Genomic DNA, 15717 nt, shown 5'->3' on the forward strand with positions numbered 1-15717 from the left:
TAGCCCGAGGCCCTGAGTTGGTAATAGCTTTTCTGACAGCAATACACCAATATTTACAGAGACCAGCACCCACCCACACCCCCGCACATTTCATGCACACATAAAAAGCATATAGTTGTCTACACTTTCAAACGCTTGAACGCGAACTCGCACGCAGTTTTTCTTTTTCTCTTTGAGGCATGCAGACACATACTCTTAATTAACATGCTGGGAGGGAAGGAATCACACAACACAATGTGTTGTTTCTCACTCATATATTGGCATTCACACTTTGGATTTTTTTTTTCATGCAACAAAAGCAAAGAAAGACAATTTGCCACAATTGGCCTTTGAATTGTGATATATTCTCACTTTTTCCTTCTCATTATTCTCTCTGTGTTATATTCACTCAAGTGCGGCCGATTCCATTTCAACATCCCTCACTCTGCCTCTCACTACCTTAATAACCTATTACACTTCAGTCTATTCATTATATGGCATCTTTCCCCCCCTCTTCTCCTCTCCAGCGGTTCCTCACCAAGTGTCTCTCCTGCTCCAGCTTCACCTAGCGCGTGCTAAATCCTCCTCTGTTCCCCTCGTCATTGTGAACTACAAGATGGTGGTTATGCCAGAGGCTCCACAGAGCAGAGAAAAAGAGGCCAGTGAGATGTGAGGAGAGGAATGGTGGCATGAGGCCAGGAGGGAGGTGTGAGAGCTATAGGGATGGTGGTGAGGAGAACGCTGGAGCAGATGCAGAGGAAGGGTGATGTTTTTGACGGTGGGGGGAGGTGAAGAGACAGATAATGTCGCCCCTACTTGTCTATGGCAGCACGATAGTATGATCATTTTTGCGGATGTGTGCGTAGGTGTGCATATTTGTTCTGCTGCTGGCTTGCGTATAGAGTAGTGTGTGTAGGTGTGAGAGCAGATAAGTGAATGCGAGCTTAAGTATGATGGATTGTAAAACCTTGGTCTAGTGTCCTTGTGGGTCACTAAGGGTGTGCAAGGTAAGTTGCTACTGGCTGTCTGCCTGTTACTGAATTCTAATTGGCCACTCCTGCCTGCTTTGGCTGCCATTATGCTTGCAGGCTGTTCTTCTCCATCTTCATCGTCGGTTTTTGCCATTCACTTTTAAAACTTCCCTAACCTTTGCTGCCGCCACACACACATACGCAGACACATACACATTTCTGGCATTTAACAAACATCATGAAAGGAGCCATGTTGTCAAACAAGAGCACCTCACTTTAGACTGCCAGCACAGCTGTTCTCTCAAAAGAGAGGCAGGTTTCGTAACGAGTTTGGAATGCTACAGACTCACGACTGTCTCCCTCACATCCACACTGTTTAATCTCTAACCCACATGAATGATCAAAGCTTGTTTACACACCACTCTGTGGTACAATTAGAGGTATGGAAGGAAGTGTTTCTTCCAAGTGCTGGCATCAGTGAGGCTTTGCTTGACAATAACAGCATTTTCAGCATCTTAAACAATATGTTTTGTACTGCATATCCGAATCAAATTTAACCAGGCCCAGCTGAGCTTTGTTTTACTCAGCTGGCTCTGATGAACACCCACCATTTTATCATCTTTGAGCATTTTGTGAAGAGCAGTGTGGGAAGAAGCAACATAGCTTGGAAAATGTATTACTCATTATGATAATGCTTTGGCAACAACGTAATGGTTCCATGCTTCTGTTTCCTCCTCTTCTCCCTCTTCCTCCTCTCCCTTTGCCTCCCAGCTCGCGAGGAGTACGTCGCCACCTTCAAGGGCTCAGAGTACTTTTGCTACGACTTGTCGCCCAACCCCATCCAGTCTAGCAGTGATGAAATAACGCTCTCCTTCAAGACACTGCAGCGCAATGGCCTCATGCTGCACACCGGCAAGTCAGCTGACTACGTCAACCTGGCGCTCAAGAATGGGGCAGTGTCACTTGTCATCAACCTCGGCTCTGGGGCCTTTGAGGCTTTGGTGGAGCCCGTCAACGGAAAGTTCAACGACAACGCTTGGCATGACGTCAAGGTCACCCGCAACCTGAGACAGGTAACCAAACAACAGGAGATGGAGGAGTGAGCGACAAAACAGAGAGGAGAGGAGACAATTTATGTTACTGATAAGGCTTTTGGAAAGAAACATTTAAAGTCATGTAGAGAGGGAAATAAAGATAACAAGGATGAATGGACGTTTTAGTGATAAAATGCTTGGCAAATGGCAGAATGAAGTAAAGCACAATTTGAAAATATTTTAAGATGTCAAGATAAAAAAAAAATTACTTGTTCCAGCTTCTCAAATGTGACAACATTGTGATTTTGTTTGTTTTTTTATTTCATTAGCTTGTTTGTGAAGTTTAGACTGACCAATCATATAATAGAAACACCTCAGCTGGGGTTTTCAGAAACTTTGCATTTAATGTCTCTTATTGTACAGGATTGCATTCAGGCTATAGGTGCGGGCAACCCAGCTCTCCTCATATCTCGTGGCACTGATTCTCTGACGAGATGCAGAGAAGCCAGAAGAAGCAATGATAAAAAAAAAAAAAAAAAAACGTGTATACTAAAAGGCTACGCCAAAACAATAATTTAGTTTGGCTGAGAAATAATTGACTCATTAACCAAATGAAGATGTTTATTAGTTGCAGAATTAATTCTGACTCCTTGTTAAATAGATTCGCTCTGTATTTGACTTTGATGAACCACAGTGCAGGTGTTCCAGGGCCACACGGGGCTGAAAAGACTGTAGTCAGCAGAAGGAAGCTAAACAGTGTAGAAACCATGGTCAGTGGTCTGTTGTCCAATTGCAGTGATGCTATGGTAGTAAGAAAATACCTGAGGTTTTGGTCTTAGTTTACAGTGGCTTTACCAGCAGACCTGCACTGCTCTCAGCTCTAGGTGAGTGCTTTTTCAATTGTGTGTTTGAGTGAGTGAATGACTGAGAGAGTGAAAGAGCGAGGGAGTGGACTAGAGAACATACAGGGTCACTAGCACCCAGGTGCTTGTAACCTACCTGTGCCCTGCCTCTACCGTTTGCCTGTCTGTACTACTAACTTGACTACTAACTTTACTAACCTGCTAGTGAAACTAACCACCATCCATGGAATGATTCATTCTACTAACCTAACCTGTGCCCTTCTCCTAGCGAAACCACTCCAACCAACCTACTAACCTCACCAGAGGCCTTCTAGCTTTCCTTTTTTTGTTCCCGAGGTTGTTCTGTTCACAGTTTTTTGCTTTCCTTTCTTCCCCTCTCCTACAAAGCACTCAGGCATTGGACACGCTATGGTAAACAAACTCCATTGTTCGGTAGATATCATTCTAATTGTTTCTTAGTTTGGGTTTGCCCCGTGTCTATTTCCTTTTGAACCATAGACATCAAAACTAAACCAATAACAGGATAAATGCGGTTGGTAATCTTTTACGCTTAAAAAGCCCACATCCACCTTCCTTGCCAACCACTTTTTTTCTATAAATCCTTTCCCCCCTTACTTCTACTGTTTTTATTTTCACCCCATCACTTTGTGACTGACATGTAGGCCCACGCTGATTGGCTCATCCCTCACCTGCACGCAAATGACGAGCCCTCCCCTTCCCCCATCCTGCATGGCGTGACTCAAAAACCCTTCCCCTCTCTAATTGGTCCGTAAAGTGGATAGAGAGGTTCCTTCCCTTCTTTTTTTTAAATTCTTTTTTCTTTTATTTTTCACCAATCCTCCACTGCATGTTCTCCATGGTGCCTCTAACTCATCCTGTCGTATGTTGTTGGAGTTTTTTTGTATTTTATTATCTATTGTGTCCTCTTTGCCAGTGCTTGCATGCAGAGAGAGGAACAGACTGCATGTTTGTATATTTATGTGTGTGGAATGAGGCGTAACCCATCTAACACCTGTGCGTGTGTGCATTAAATCTGTGTGTTTGTCATCCTGATTCGCTGATCTAACAAACCCCCCCCAGACCACTAACTAACCAACTAACACCATCATCACAATTCACCCTAACAACACAATAACATAACATCATCACAATGACTAACAGCATTGAAATCATGAACCCTGACCTCAGTAACCCAACACAGCTTGGCCTGACACAAGTAACACTTCTGTGGCTGCCAGCAGTGCAACAACTAACAACTACTAACAAGTAAATAGTACTAACACCTTACTGCATAGCACGAAGATGCCTGCGGAGACTTACTAACACCTGACTGGCTGGGCACGTTTGCCTGGCAATGATGAGCACCAGCAGTCAGAGGGAACTTATTGTAGTGGGGGAAAAAAGAGCTCACAACCTTTATGGGCAGCCAGACATGGTCAGTAATGTACTGTAGAATATCAGAGAGTGATAATGTACCACTAACGGTGACTTGAGTGTGACAAGATTGGATATCAGTGACACCTAAAAGCCTCTGTACAGGCTATTACACACCAAAATGAGCTGATTAAATTATAAGAGCACCAGTGTCACTTTAGGCAAAGCATTTAGGAAAAATCTTGTTAGCATATTAGGAAATAAATCAAATTGCGTCTTCTGCCTAGACCGTAAAGCAGCTTAAGAGTATGAACCATAAACATAAGTTGGAAAATTTCACTGATATGGGTTAAGTTGGCTTTTCCTTTAATAAACAAGGCTAACCTTTTAGCAAAATCACTATGGTTTAGTCTATTTTTTACCATGCAGTCACAGAATAATAAACTGCCTTTGAAGTCTGGGTACCGAGAGAATTGTGGCCCTGAAGCTTTGGGTTTCAGCAAAACTTTATTAATCGCATAGAGAATTTACGATAGACTTTTTTGCTCTTGATAGGCTGAAGATAGAAGATTATACCGTTTTAATTCTCAGAGCGCACAAAAGAAAATGAGAGTTTACCACTACCTGCAGGAGTGAGCGGTATTTAGCAGTGCATAGTTACATATTTATGAAGCCGGTTATATCAGCAAAGCCAAGAGGTGACACTACTCAGTTACACCACACAGCCAGCACTGATCCAACTGCTGCGAATCAAAGTGGCCAATTCCCAAAACCAATCAGGCCTTCTCCCTGCCAGAATGCATATAGATTGGTTACCAGAGCAACGGGGGCTAATTTGGCTGGTCAGCGCCTAGCTAGCGCTTAGCGCTGCCTTTGGTGTGAGTATATAGCGTGTCCTTTCCCTGTGCTTTGTTGTGTAGGTGACCATCTCTGTGGACGGCATCCTGACCACCACGGGCTACACACAGGAGGACTACACCATGCTGGGCTCTGATGACTTCTTCTACGTGGGAGGAAGCCCCAGCACCGCTGACCTGCCTGGTTCTCCAGTCAGCAATAACTTCATGGGATGTCTGAAAGAGGTGGGGCGCATGCTTGATAGGGAAAAAAAAACAACCTAATTATTTGCATAGGATAAAACTTTACATGTGTAAAACGTCTTTCTAAGTGCTTAATGTTCTCCACTTTGACCTAAGGTTTAAGAAATATTCATTTAAACTAAAATAAATCTTTTCTTTCTTCTGCCACGCATCACACAAACATTTTTACACACAATATCTTATAAAGCACACATACACCGACATGCTTCCATTTGGCAGACTCACACAAGTAGTCCCAGACACACACGCACACACCCTCCCCAGCATCAGAGAGAATCAGTGATGAGTGTAGTTGAGAGAGTAGATACAGAACTAAGCACTAACATGCTAATTAGGTACGCCACAGAGATGCTCCATCCATCCACTGTGCTTGAGATGGGCCACAGCACCACAGAAACAAAAACTCACACTGCACACATGCATGCATGCACAGAAAACACAGTCGTAGTGTAATATTATATGCCCAAATATTTCCGCTGAAACAGTTGCTGCACGCAAATAAACATACGTATGGATACCCAGAGCTTGATACAACGAAACTCCCAAAGACATCCTCATGCCCATCGGATACACACCCTGCCTGAGTCTCCCTTTCATTCACGCAGATTCACACAGAGGCATAAACAAACAACCAAACAAGCCAACAGATGATGTGCCAAACAGAGAGCTATCTGTATCAGTAGTGAATGCACTCTGTGTTGCTTCATTAAGAGTGATGATGTTTAAATGAGGCTGCCGCTGTCAAAGTGAACCCTCCACTGGCACATTTACATATTTAATACGATGATATGATAATCCATGTGAGCAAATTAAGATGTATGCTGCGAATCATCATATGCATGAGCAATCACGGCTGTAACAGTTTTGTGCATTGGATGCAGCACAGGCACAATCCTCCCCATAAACACCCACACCGTAAGACCGTTTGAAGCACTTATTGTGTTCAAGAGCCACCCCCTTGCCTTAAACACACACACACAATAGCACCTGACATGCAGAAAATTAAAACGCAGAGCCAATGCAGAGGAGTATTTGGTTGCTCACAGGTCATAGAAGGAGGTCTGGATTAATAAAGCGGAGCCTGTGTGCTCATCTCTCAACATCAGAATGCTCAGCACAAGCACACTCTATACACTGAGTCAGAGAGCGGACTGTGTCAGGGAAAGCAAAGAGAGAAACAGTAAAGCAAAGAAAATAGAAGATGTAAAAGCAATCATGCAGGTGGCAGGGACAAATGGGAGTTTTCAAAAGATGAAGCCGGAGTGGATGCTGGTCTTTAGGTTCTTGCTTTCATATAAAAAACCCATCAGAACATTTGAATAGAAAATGTGTTTGAATAGGTTAAACATTAATCGATGTGCGCTCAAAAGTTAATCAATCTTACTGTTGCTGAGCCTTTTTATACATTTTCCCCCAACGTTATCCTGGGAACTGTCATGTGTGTGTTCTCTTACAGGGAAACAGTCTGGCATCATTGTGTGTGCTAGTACATAATGTTTGGATAGCAGAAAGCAGATAGAGGGATAGTGAGACTGAGACGCAGCGAGAGAGATACATTCCCCCAGCTTACTAATAAGAATTTAGCATTACTTTAATAATTTCTCTATCAGAAATGTTATGTGTGTTGGTTAAAAGTGAAGCAGCATTCAGATATCATTATTTTCTTTCAATCCTCTCCCCTCAAGGTGGTGTACAAGAACAACGATGTACGGTTGGAGCTGTCTAGACTGGCTAAACAGGGAGACCCCAAGATGAAGGTATGCGCTTTAATCAACACGCCCCAACAAGCCAGACAATGCTGGATCCCCTCAAACACAGACGCCTTTTTGTAGCTCAACCTCATGTCTCGCCCTGTGAGACTCACACTGTAGCGATGTAAATGGGATTATATATTTGAGAGGTAGCCACAAGCTTTTATCTTTTAGCCATTTCACAGCTGGAATCTGGCTTTATTTCGGTCTCAGACTACAAAGGAACCATACTGGTCCAGATAGTCACTACAGCAATTTAACAACTCAACTGTTTTCTGTACCAGGTAAGTGGGGTGGTGTCCTTTAAGTGTGAGAGTGTAGCAACGCTAGACCCCGTGACGTTTGACACCCCAGAGTCTTACGTGGCACTGAGCAAGTGGACAGCGAAGAAGGCAGGATCCATCTCGTTTGACTTCAGGACGACAGAGCCCAATGGGCTGATGCTTTTCAGCCACGGCAAACCCCGGCAGCAGCAGCGCAAGGATCCGCGCACACCTCCAACCGTCAAGGTAAAAAAACCCATTCTAGGCTAACTGTATATTGGCCTGTCAGGCTGTAAGAAAAGTTGAAATAAATTTTAATGACAGTGTTGATGTTTAGCAGCTATATTTTGGGTCACTATAGTACAAATTGCAGAAGTTCATATGAGTTACTTTAGTTTTGAAGGGGTGTAGCCAAAAAAAGTATTAGGTATTATCAAAGTATACATTTTTCAAAATTCTGATGAAATAGTACAAAATCCATCTAGCCATCTACAAAATCCATTTATGAAGAACAGAAATTAATTTAGAATATATTTTGTAGAATATTATTGGCTGACCACTCACATACTGCAAGGTGGCTAAATTCATCTCATTAATCTTTTTAGTCTGCTGGATGTTGGAATGATTATCTAGATAGATATGAAGGGATGTTACTTATGAAGAAGGTGGAACGGTCCACTAGTAAGTATACGAACAGTAAGTGGAACAGCGTGCGGGCGTTCAATTGAGCTGTTTTAATGAAGTTTATTCCTCCAACGCACCTGTCGCTTATTAATGTGTACAAAGATTTTGCATCTGAAAATTCAGTTCATTAAAACGGCTACCTTTAATCATCCTCTCTAACAGGGCAGTGACTTTATAATCGTGACTGATATTCTGAGCGTTTGCTGCAGAACGATTTTAAACAAACGAAAGTCTCCACTTCTACAAATTCAAGATGAATAGTTCATTAATGAGAATTCAAAAAGAAGTAAATTGAACAAATTGCACTCATGTCACACCTGCAACTATAATTTGCATTTTCACAGCTTACACAAATGTTCCTGTTTGGGGTTTTTTTTTACACCTGTCTCTGGTTAATCTACAGGTGGACTTTTTTGCTATTGAGATGCTTGATGGACACTTGTACTTACTGCTGGACATGGGCTCAGGAACCACCAAGACCAAGGCCATCGACAAAAAGGTCAATGATGGAGAATGGTACCATGTTGACTTCCAGAGAGACGGACGCTCAGGTACAATCGCAGCTCTTTTAATTCTGAAGCTAATAGCAAAAGTTGAACTGACAGTAGATGTGCAGATTTTGAAGCAAGCAGCAGATTAACATGACCAATTTTGCAACCATCTGCATTCTGTATCTATTTAATTCACCTGTTTCATTTTAATCTGACTTTAGGGGGTTTTATTTTGACAATTTTAACCCAATTCATATACAGCAGGCCTGTCAAGTTTATTGTTCATGTGCTGGTATAATTACACTCAGACTAAAATTAAAGCTTTTGGTGGCCTGTTTCGTATCCAACTGGTAGACCCATTAATGTTACTTGACATCATAATCACATTTGCTCTAAACCTTTCCTTTCTGTCACAATTACTGTCAGTAGGTATGTAAAACATACTTGCACAATGTCTTAAAATCATTTTACAGTTACAGTTATGTGCAAAAGTCTTGAGCCGCCCATCATTTCTTTATACTTTGCTGCTAAGGACCCAGATTCTCTGGTAAGTCTATCGAGTGCTGTGCAAAGTCTTGAACAACACTTCCCCAGGCTTTCTGAAGGTCTTGCGAAGTTTTTCATTGAACATTCATTGCTTGTTAATTTATTGTTAATCCAGTTCTTGTACTTGTACTTGATCACTGTCAGAGGAATAGTTTTTTTAAAGCAATTTAAGACTGGCCTATGAATCACTAGATTTGTTGTGTCTATGCATAACAGAAAAATTAGCAAAGAACCCATTTTAAATTGTATCTTTAGGGATCTTTAGGGTTATTAACTGCCTGTTGCAAAAATACATAATTTGTTCCAAATGTTTTTAAATTTAATCAACTCCAAATACCAAAGATAATACAATTTGGGAGGCATAAAATAGTATTTTTGCACCAACAAGGTGATTCCCAAAAGAGCCAAAAACTTTCTGTATGGTGTGTACTGTGTTGTAAAAAGTGTAGGGACAAATTGGACAAGTGAGGACAAACGAAGAGGTGGAAAAAAACTATCTACAACATATGAACAGCATCTGACAGTTATGTCAAAAGAAAAGGAAACAAATGCAGATACAGGACCTGTGAGATCTGGCCTTTCTGCCAGATCCATCTACTTTCCTACTCTTCTTACTTGTAATCTGACAAAAGAGAGAGTTACAGTAGTGAGTGTCTGTAATTGATGGAGGCTCTGTCATGGTTAGTGACTGCATTTCATCCAGTGATTTTGTTAATTTTGTTAAAATTGATGGAATTATGAACACTGAAAAGTACCATTAGATTTTGATCCACCATGCAATACCATCTGGAAAGCACCTGATTGCAAATGGCTTCATTTTTCAGCATGACAATGATCACAAAAACAAATTACCAATGCAGTGAAAGCATACCTGGATTAAAAAACACACAATGAAACACCATCAGTCATTGATTGCACTCCCCAGTGCCTGGACCTCAACTTTATTGAAGCAGTGCGAGATCATCTTGACTGAGAACATTGCAAAAGGCAGCAGACATCTAAGGAAGAGGTTTGAAGTGGCCTTTAAGAAGCCCGGAGAACTATTCCTGAAGACTGCTTAAAGAAATTAAAAGAAAGCTTGCCATTGAGTTAAGGCTGTGTTGAAGTGTTGTTAAACTCATTAGAATTGTACAAGCTCTGTTTTTGCCTTACACATACTCTATTTCCATGCATGTTTGCAGGTGTTTTAATGAATTGGTGCTCCTATTTTTCCATTTTCCTAGCAAAATATAAAGAAATGAGGGGTGACTTTATACTTTTGCACAGTACTGTACAGTTCTATTACAGATGGGGATGTTTTACACATGTCAGCCTGTTATGAGCATATAGTTATTGCTTCAAACTCTGTGTTAATTACAGAGGTCTGTAGAAGCTGCCTTTCCTCTCAGTGGGAATCCTATTTGTTTGCTCCAACCGTGCGTTACTGTTCCAAAAGGAAATATATTATTAGCAAAAAAAATGTTAAATGTGGCATTTTTTAACTCACAGGGACTACCTGAGGACTGTGTAGAATTTCAATTACTTCTGATTGTAGCTGTGATTTGTGGTGGTGGTGGTGGTGATGAGGAGGAGGAGTACAAAGAGAGGCGCAAGGATGATGATGATAAAGATGATAATGATGGCACTCATAATAGTGATGCTGGTGGTGGTGATGGTGCTGGTGATGACAGTCGTGATTGTGATGAGGATGTTCACGCTGAAGGTCATAACAATTACTGAAGTTGTTTTGATGTCTGGCGGCGTGTTCAGGAACTATTTCGGTGAACAGCGTAAGAACAGCATACACGGCCCCAGGAGACAGTGAAATCCTGGACCTGGATGACACCTTGTACCTCGGAGGTTTACCTGAGGATCGCGCTGGACTCATCTTCCCAACAGAGGTTTGTGTGCTTATATGATAAGCATTCTAGCTCAAATAATTAAAAGAAAATTTCCAGCAAACATCAAACCTTTGATTCCTCACTTTTTCCTGTGTTTTAATATAGTCAGTGTGGGTGTTTAGGACTGGCAGATGATGTCTAGATGATGCTCTAGTAAATTGTGGCAGTTGCAGACAATTATGAATAACCTAAACCCTCCATATTAAATTTTTTTACCTACATTAACAGAATGTCTGATTCTGCTGGCAATTTACTTACAATATGCAGATTTTTTTCTTCTTTTTTTGTAACATTGACAAAGTTAATTTCAATAAAGTCCAGCATTCCAAAGCTGGATGAGAATGTGCGAGAGAGCTGTTAACAACTCGCAGCCTGTTACTTGTAATCGGACAAACGTGTAGGTTTTACGCGTGTTTCTCCCAGGAAACAGCATGACATCACAGACCAACAAGAAGCAGTGGAAGTTTTCTGCGGTAGAATCGGAGGCGTTGGAGGAGGTGTTTCACAAGTTCATTAAAATACATCAAAACAGCAAGGTCCCACTTGTTACAAAGAAGCAACTTTAACACCATTGTGGGCACAGTAAAAAAGTGCCATGCAGAGAGGAAGTTTAAAATAGATGCTATGACCTAAAGAGGTACACTAAAAAGAAGTCATTGTTTATAGTGCTTGTATGGTTGGCAGTGATCTGGGGGAGAAAACTGTGTGCTGTCCATGGTCCTGAAATGTGAAAAAACAGCAGGGAGTTTGAATGTCATGAAGCTGAATTTTGGGTGGCACAAAGCCTTAAAAGGATTTATGAAAAATGTATCTTTTGAATTTTAAATCAAGAACCAGAGGACGAAAAATAAAAGTTTGAAAGAAACAATTTGGTTCCACCTGCATTGAATGCTTTCTTATAGTTCAAGGTTTCAGATCGTTTTTGATTTCCTCCAGCAGATTACGAAATAATTTGCCATGGCAATCAGCATGTCTTCACTTCTCCTGGCATTCACATATATTAACACAATTGGAGAAATTTCTTTAGCTTGCAGCATGTGCTCTCTATTCTTGGCAACATCTAACCTTGTCAAGCACAGAGTGACTTAACATATCCTTTTTTTATTTCTTTTGCTGTCTTTCACCTCTTATTGTTAGTAATTTGGTAGTATTTTAACTCCAGGGTAAAACTGACCGTAAGTCTCCAGTACTTAATCAATAGTGATTTAATTTACTGACCACAACTTACTGAGTGAATTTACTGAGCAGCAACTTACTGAGCACTTGTGTCTGCTAATCGAAAGGTCGGCGGTCCCTAGCTCTTCCTGCCCACATGCCGTAGAGTATTTACCAAAGACACTGAACTCCAAATTGCATCCACTAGAGTATGAGCATGTATGTGAAAGTTAGAAAAACGTAAGGCATAGACTAAAGAGCTGAATGAATGGGTGAATTGGGCTGGTAAAATTACCATTTAAAACATATTCCCAAATATGCAGATTATTTGATTATTATGTTCTTGTTTTTGTTGTTTATACTTCTTTCTCCTTTTGGCATGGACATGGAATTTTCATTTGTTTTTCCTGATGTTTTATCAGTTAATTGAGAAAACAACTGGCGGGCCTATAATTGAAATTGATTTTAAAAAATTATATTTGGGGAACCTTTTATGTTAACAATAATAATAGGTATATAAAAAAATATTAAACTAACTTTTAAAAAAATGCAGCTTATGCATTTTGCAGTCTTTTTACTATTTTTTTGTTTTTAGATTAATACCTTTTAACATGATGTAGTGCTTTGTAAAAAAAAAAAGAAAAAAAAGATTACCCCAATACCTGATTTATGCAAAGTGTGTAAGAAATAAAAATACATCATGATGAAATAAATAAAAGCTGTACGGTGATGATACAAACATTATTTGTTTGTATTTAGTTTTGCAACACACACTGCAAGAGTTTTGACAAATATCCTGTAGTCATGACTCAACACTGGCATCCTCTTCTTCAGGTGTGGACGGCGCTGTTGAACTACGGGTACGTAGGCTGCATCAGAGATCTATTTGTGGACGGGCAGAGCAAAGACATCCGGCGGCTGGCTGAGGCCCAGAGGGCGGTGGGAGTGAAGCCCTCATGCTCCAGAGAGCCGCCCAAACAGTGCCTGTCCAACCCCTGCCAGCACAACGGTATCTGCAGGGAGGGCTGGAATCGCTATGTGTGTGACTGCTCTGGGACGGGCTACCTGGGACGCTCCTGTGAGAGAGGTGAGAATAACAGGGTAGGAGGCTGGGGACGAAGAGCAAGAGAAATGCTAATGTCTCCTTTTCACAATGGAGATGAGTAAGAGGGTTAATTAAAGTCAATGCACAGCCACATTGGGTGAAAACTTAATAACATGTCATGATGCAAATTGTAGTCATCATGACAGCTTTGTCATTTGCTTTTTTGCCTGAGAACACTGAGTAATGCCAAAGGCATGAGTGACAGATGATGTGGGGTGGAAGTACAGAAGTCTTAAGATCAAAAATAAATCAGCTGCTGAGAATATGTTGTGATCATTTGGTTGTAAAAATTTGTGACTTTGAATTATGCTTTTTCACTCATAGCAGATTAAATTAGTGTGATAGGTGCATTAAAAAAGGTGCACTCGTAAAATAAAACAGTAGATAAAAATGTGACTAAAGCATTATTTCATTTTTTTTAATGCTGAAATCAGATGTCCCGATGTGTTTACTTTGCACTAAATCCCTGGTGATGGAGTGTAGGAAGCTGAAAATAAAAAGAGGAGTAGATACTGTATGGATAGGTGAAGATAAAAAATGAAAAAAATTAGTCTGCTAGCTCACCAACAAAAATAATAACGGTGCAGGTTTTCTATCTTTGGCTGTATTTTTTGTTTATTTAAGAATACACATTTTCTGTACCAAAGAAAGAGTAGTGGGAAAGGAGAGAGGAAACAGAGGTCGAGGAGAAGAGGTGGGAAGAAGCAGGGCTGCAGACAGCACTATTGGAGTGCTATGGATGCAGTGACTGGGAATCGATGGGAGAGGAAGTGAGCAGAAAGCAGGGAGCAGGAGCTGTGACAGAGGAAGGTGGACTCACCGGGCTGGAACCGCCATATGACAGCGGGTGAGGAGATGAGGAGGAATGGGAGATGGGAGAAGAAAATCTGACAGAGAGAGAGAGAGTTATGAGAAATGGTATGAGACCAGGGCGGGGGAGAAATGGAAAGCAGGAAAGATTGGCAGAGGGACTGATACAGGCCTGTTTGAAGAAGCGAGATGGGAGTCAGACAAGAAGAAGAGAAGAAATGTTGTTTGTGCCATAACCGCTGATGCGTCTCAAGTGATGATTGTACTATCATCTAGCAGGAGATATGCCCATGCAGACTCACACACAGGCTTTCTGAAAGGAGTTGATATGAAAATGTTTTATTCCATAGGACAAACATCCACAGTGTGTATGTTTATCATAGCAATGCAGCATCTATCGCTCTCTTTTCCTTAGCTCTGTGTATATCTTACTTCATCCCACTCTGTGTGCACTGAGGGGTCACTAACTGGTGGTTCAGTGGATTAAAGGAAGCCCAGATGGAGAAGCAGATGGAGAGAGTGATTGGCCATGTTTATGCCTTCTACCTGCGGTGTCTCCCTCCCTTTTTTCCCCTCCCTCGTTCTCTCTCTCTCTCTCACTCCTTTGTTCCCCCTCTCTCTTCATTAATGAACGAAGATGCTCGCCACGCTCTGGCTCCGAGATTACTTTTATTTTTTAATGACACATTTTAATGGCGAGTATAATGGGAGTAGTAAAATGACGAATTTGAATTTATGGCTAAGAATTATTACTTTTCAGTCAAAAAGATGACATGTCAAGATTTTCTAGGATAAATTGTGCTTTTTTAAATGTCAACAGGGGTTGATACTCACATCACTCTGCTGCTAGGGCGGTGTGCGTGAGTGTGTGTGAACCCGGTGTCAAATAGTGGCTATTATATTTTTATTGCTACACTGTGACCACTGTGCAAATGTTAGCAGATGTTTAGCCTGGTTTTTATTTATTGAAATGTTTTGGGGAGGGGGGAGGGGGAGGGGGGGTTCAGTTGCAGATAGTTTAGTTCATATTGGATGTGTCGACAAAGTGACTTAAAGTAGCCTGACATGTTTTTTACTTAACAACTTTGCAAGAACAAATCAAGTTGGAAATGAGGGTAAGAAAGTTAGAAGGCATTGAGAGATATGCCGGGATCTGATTTTGGGATTTTCGGGGGATCGATGACATGAGAAGAAAAAATGCAGAATGTGGCTGGTCTTATCCTTTACTTATTCTGTTTGTATGGTCCATCTGGTGTGTGCTACAGGCGTCAAATGATGCAACAGTATGTGACACAGCCAGCGTGCATTGTATCGTCAGTCTTTTTCTTTCCCCAGCATGAACGGGCTTCCATACTTTTCTTCTCACCAACCCTCTATCCTCTGTTTGCCTGGTAGTGAGTCAGGTGCTGTGATGAGGAAAATTTAGTCAGCTGTCTCCCTTATCAGAAACGTGTTCATGTGTGTGCATGCGCAGGGGCGGGTGTATGTGTGGCTGTTAGTTATGTTATGTGTGATATAACAGGCCAACCACCTTCTTTTTTTCCTCAAGTTAATGAGGGTTCATTTGCATTTTAGCCAGGAGCTTCTCTCCCTTTCCCCATCCTCCTTTCTCTCTTTCTTGCTCCCCCCACCCCCCCAGCCCCACTCTCACTTTACTAAACCCCTCTCTGTTCACACTTAAATTCACTCACTTATTCTGACATGCACGCAC

The 15717-nt window shown here is 41.4% G+C and overlaps 1 protein-coding gene across 6 annotated transcripts in view; it reads left to right on the top strand.

Annotated features, from left to right (window-relative positions):
- The window catches only part of nrxn1a (neurexin 1a), a 68843-nt gene that overhangs the window by 26107 nt on the left and 27019 nt on the right, over positions 1-15717 (top strand). For 5 of the 6 annotated variants that reach the window (XM_006791034.2, XM_006791038.2, XM_006791037.2 and 2 more), the window contains 8 exons: positions 1722-2023; positions 3235-3258; positions 5142-5303; positions 7007-7078; positions 7357-7581; positions 8423-8570; positions 10806-10936; positions 12926-13178. In XM_006791034.2, coding sequence (XP_006791097.1) covers positions 1722-2023; positions 3235-3258; positions 5142-5303; positions 7007-7078; positions 7357-7581; positions 8423-8570; positions 10806-10936; positions 12926-13178 — 1317 coding nt within the window. The remainder of the gene's footprint in view (positions 1-1721; positions 2024-3234; positions 3259-5141; positions 5304-7006; positions 7079-7356; positions 7582-8422; positions 8571-10805; positions 10937-12925; positions 13179-15717) is intronic. The other variant, XM_006791036.2, reaches the window with a different exon arrangement.

The sequence above is a fragment of the Neolamprologus brichardi genome, chromosome 8 (assembly GCF_056152115.1).
Source record: "Neolamprologus brichardi isolate AB-2024 chromosome 8, ASM5615211v1, whole genome shotgun sequence".
NCBI classification, from domain to species: Eukaryota; Metazoa; Chordata; class Actinopteri; order Cichliformes; family Cichlidae; genus Neolamprologus; species Neolamprologus brichardi.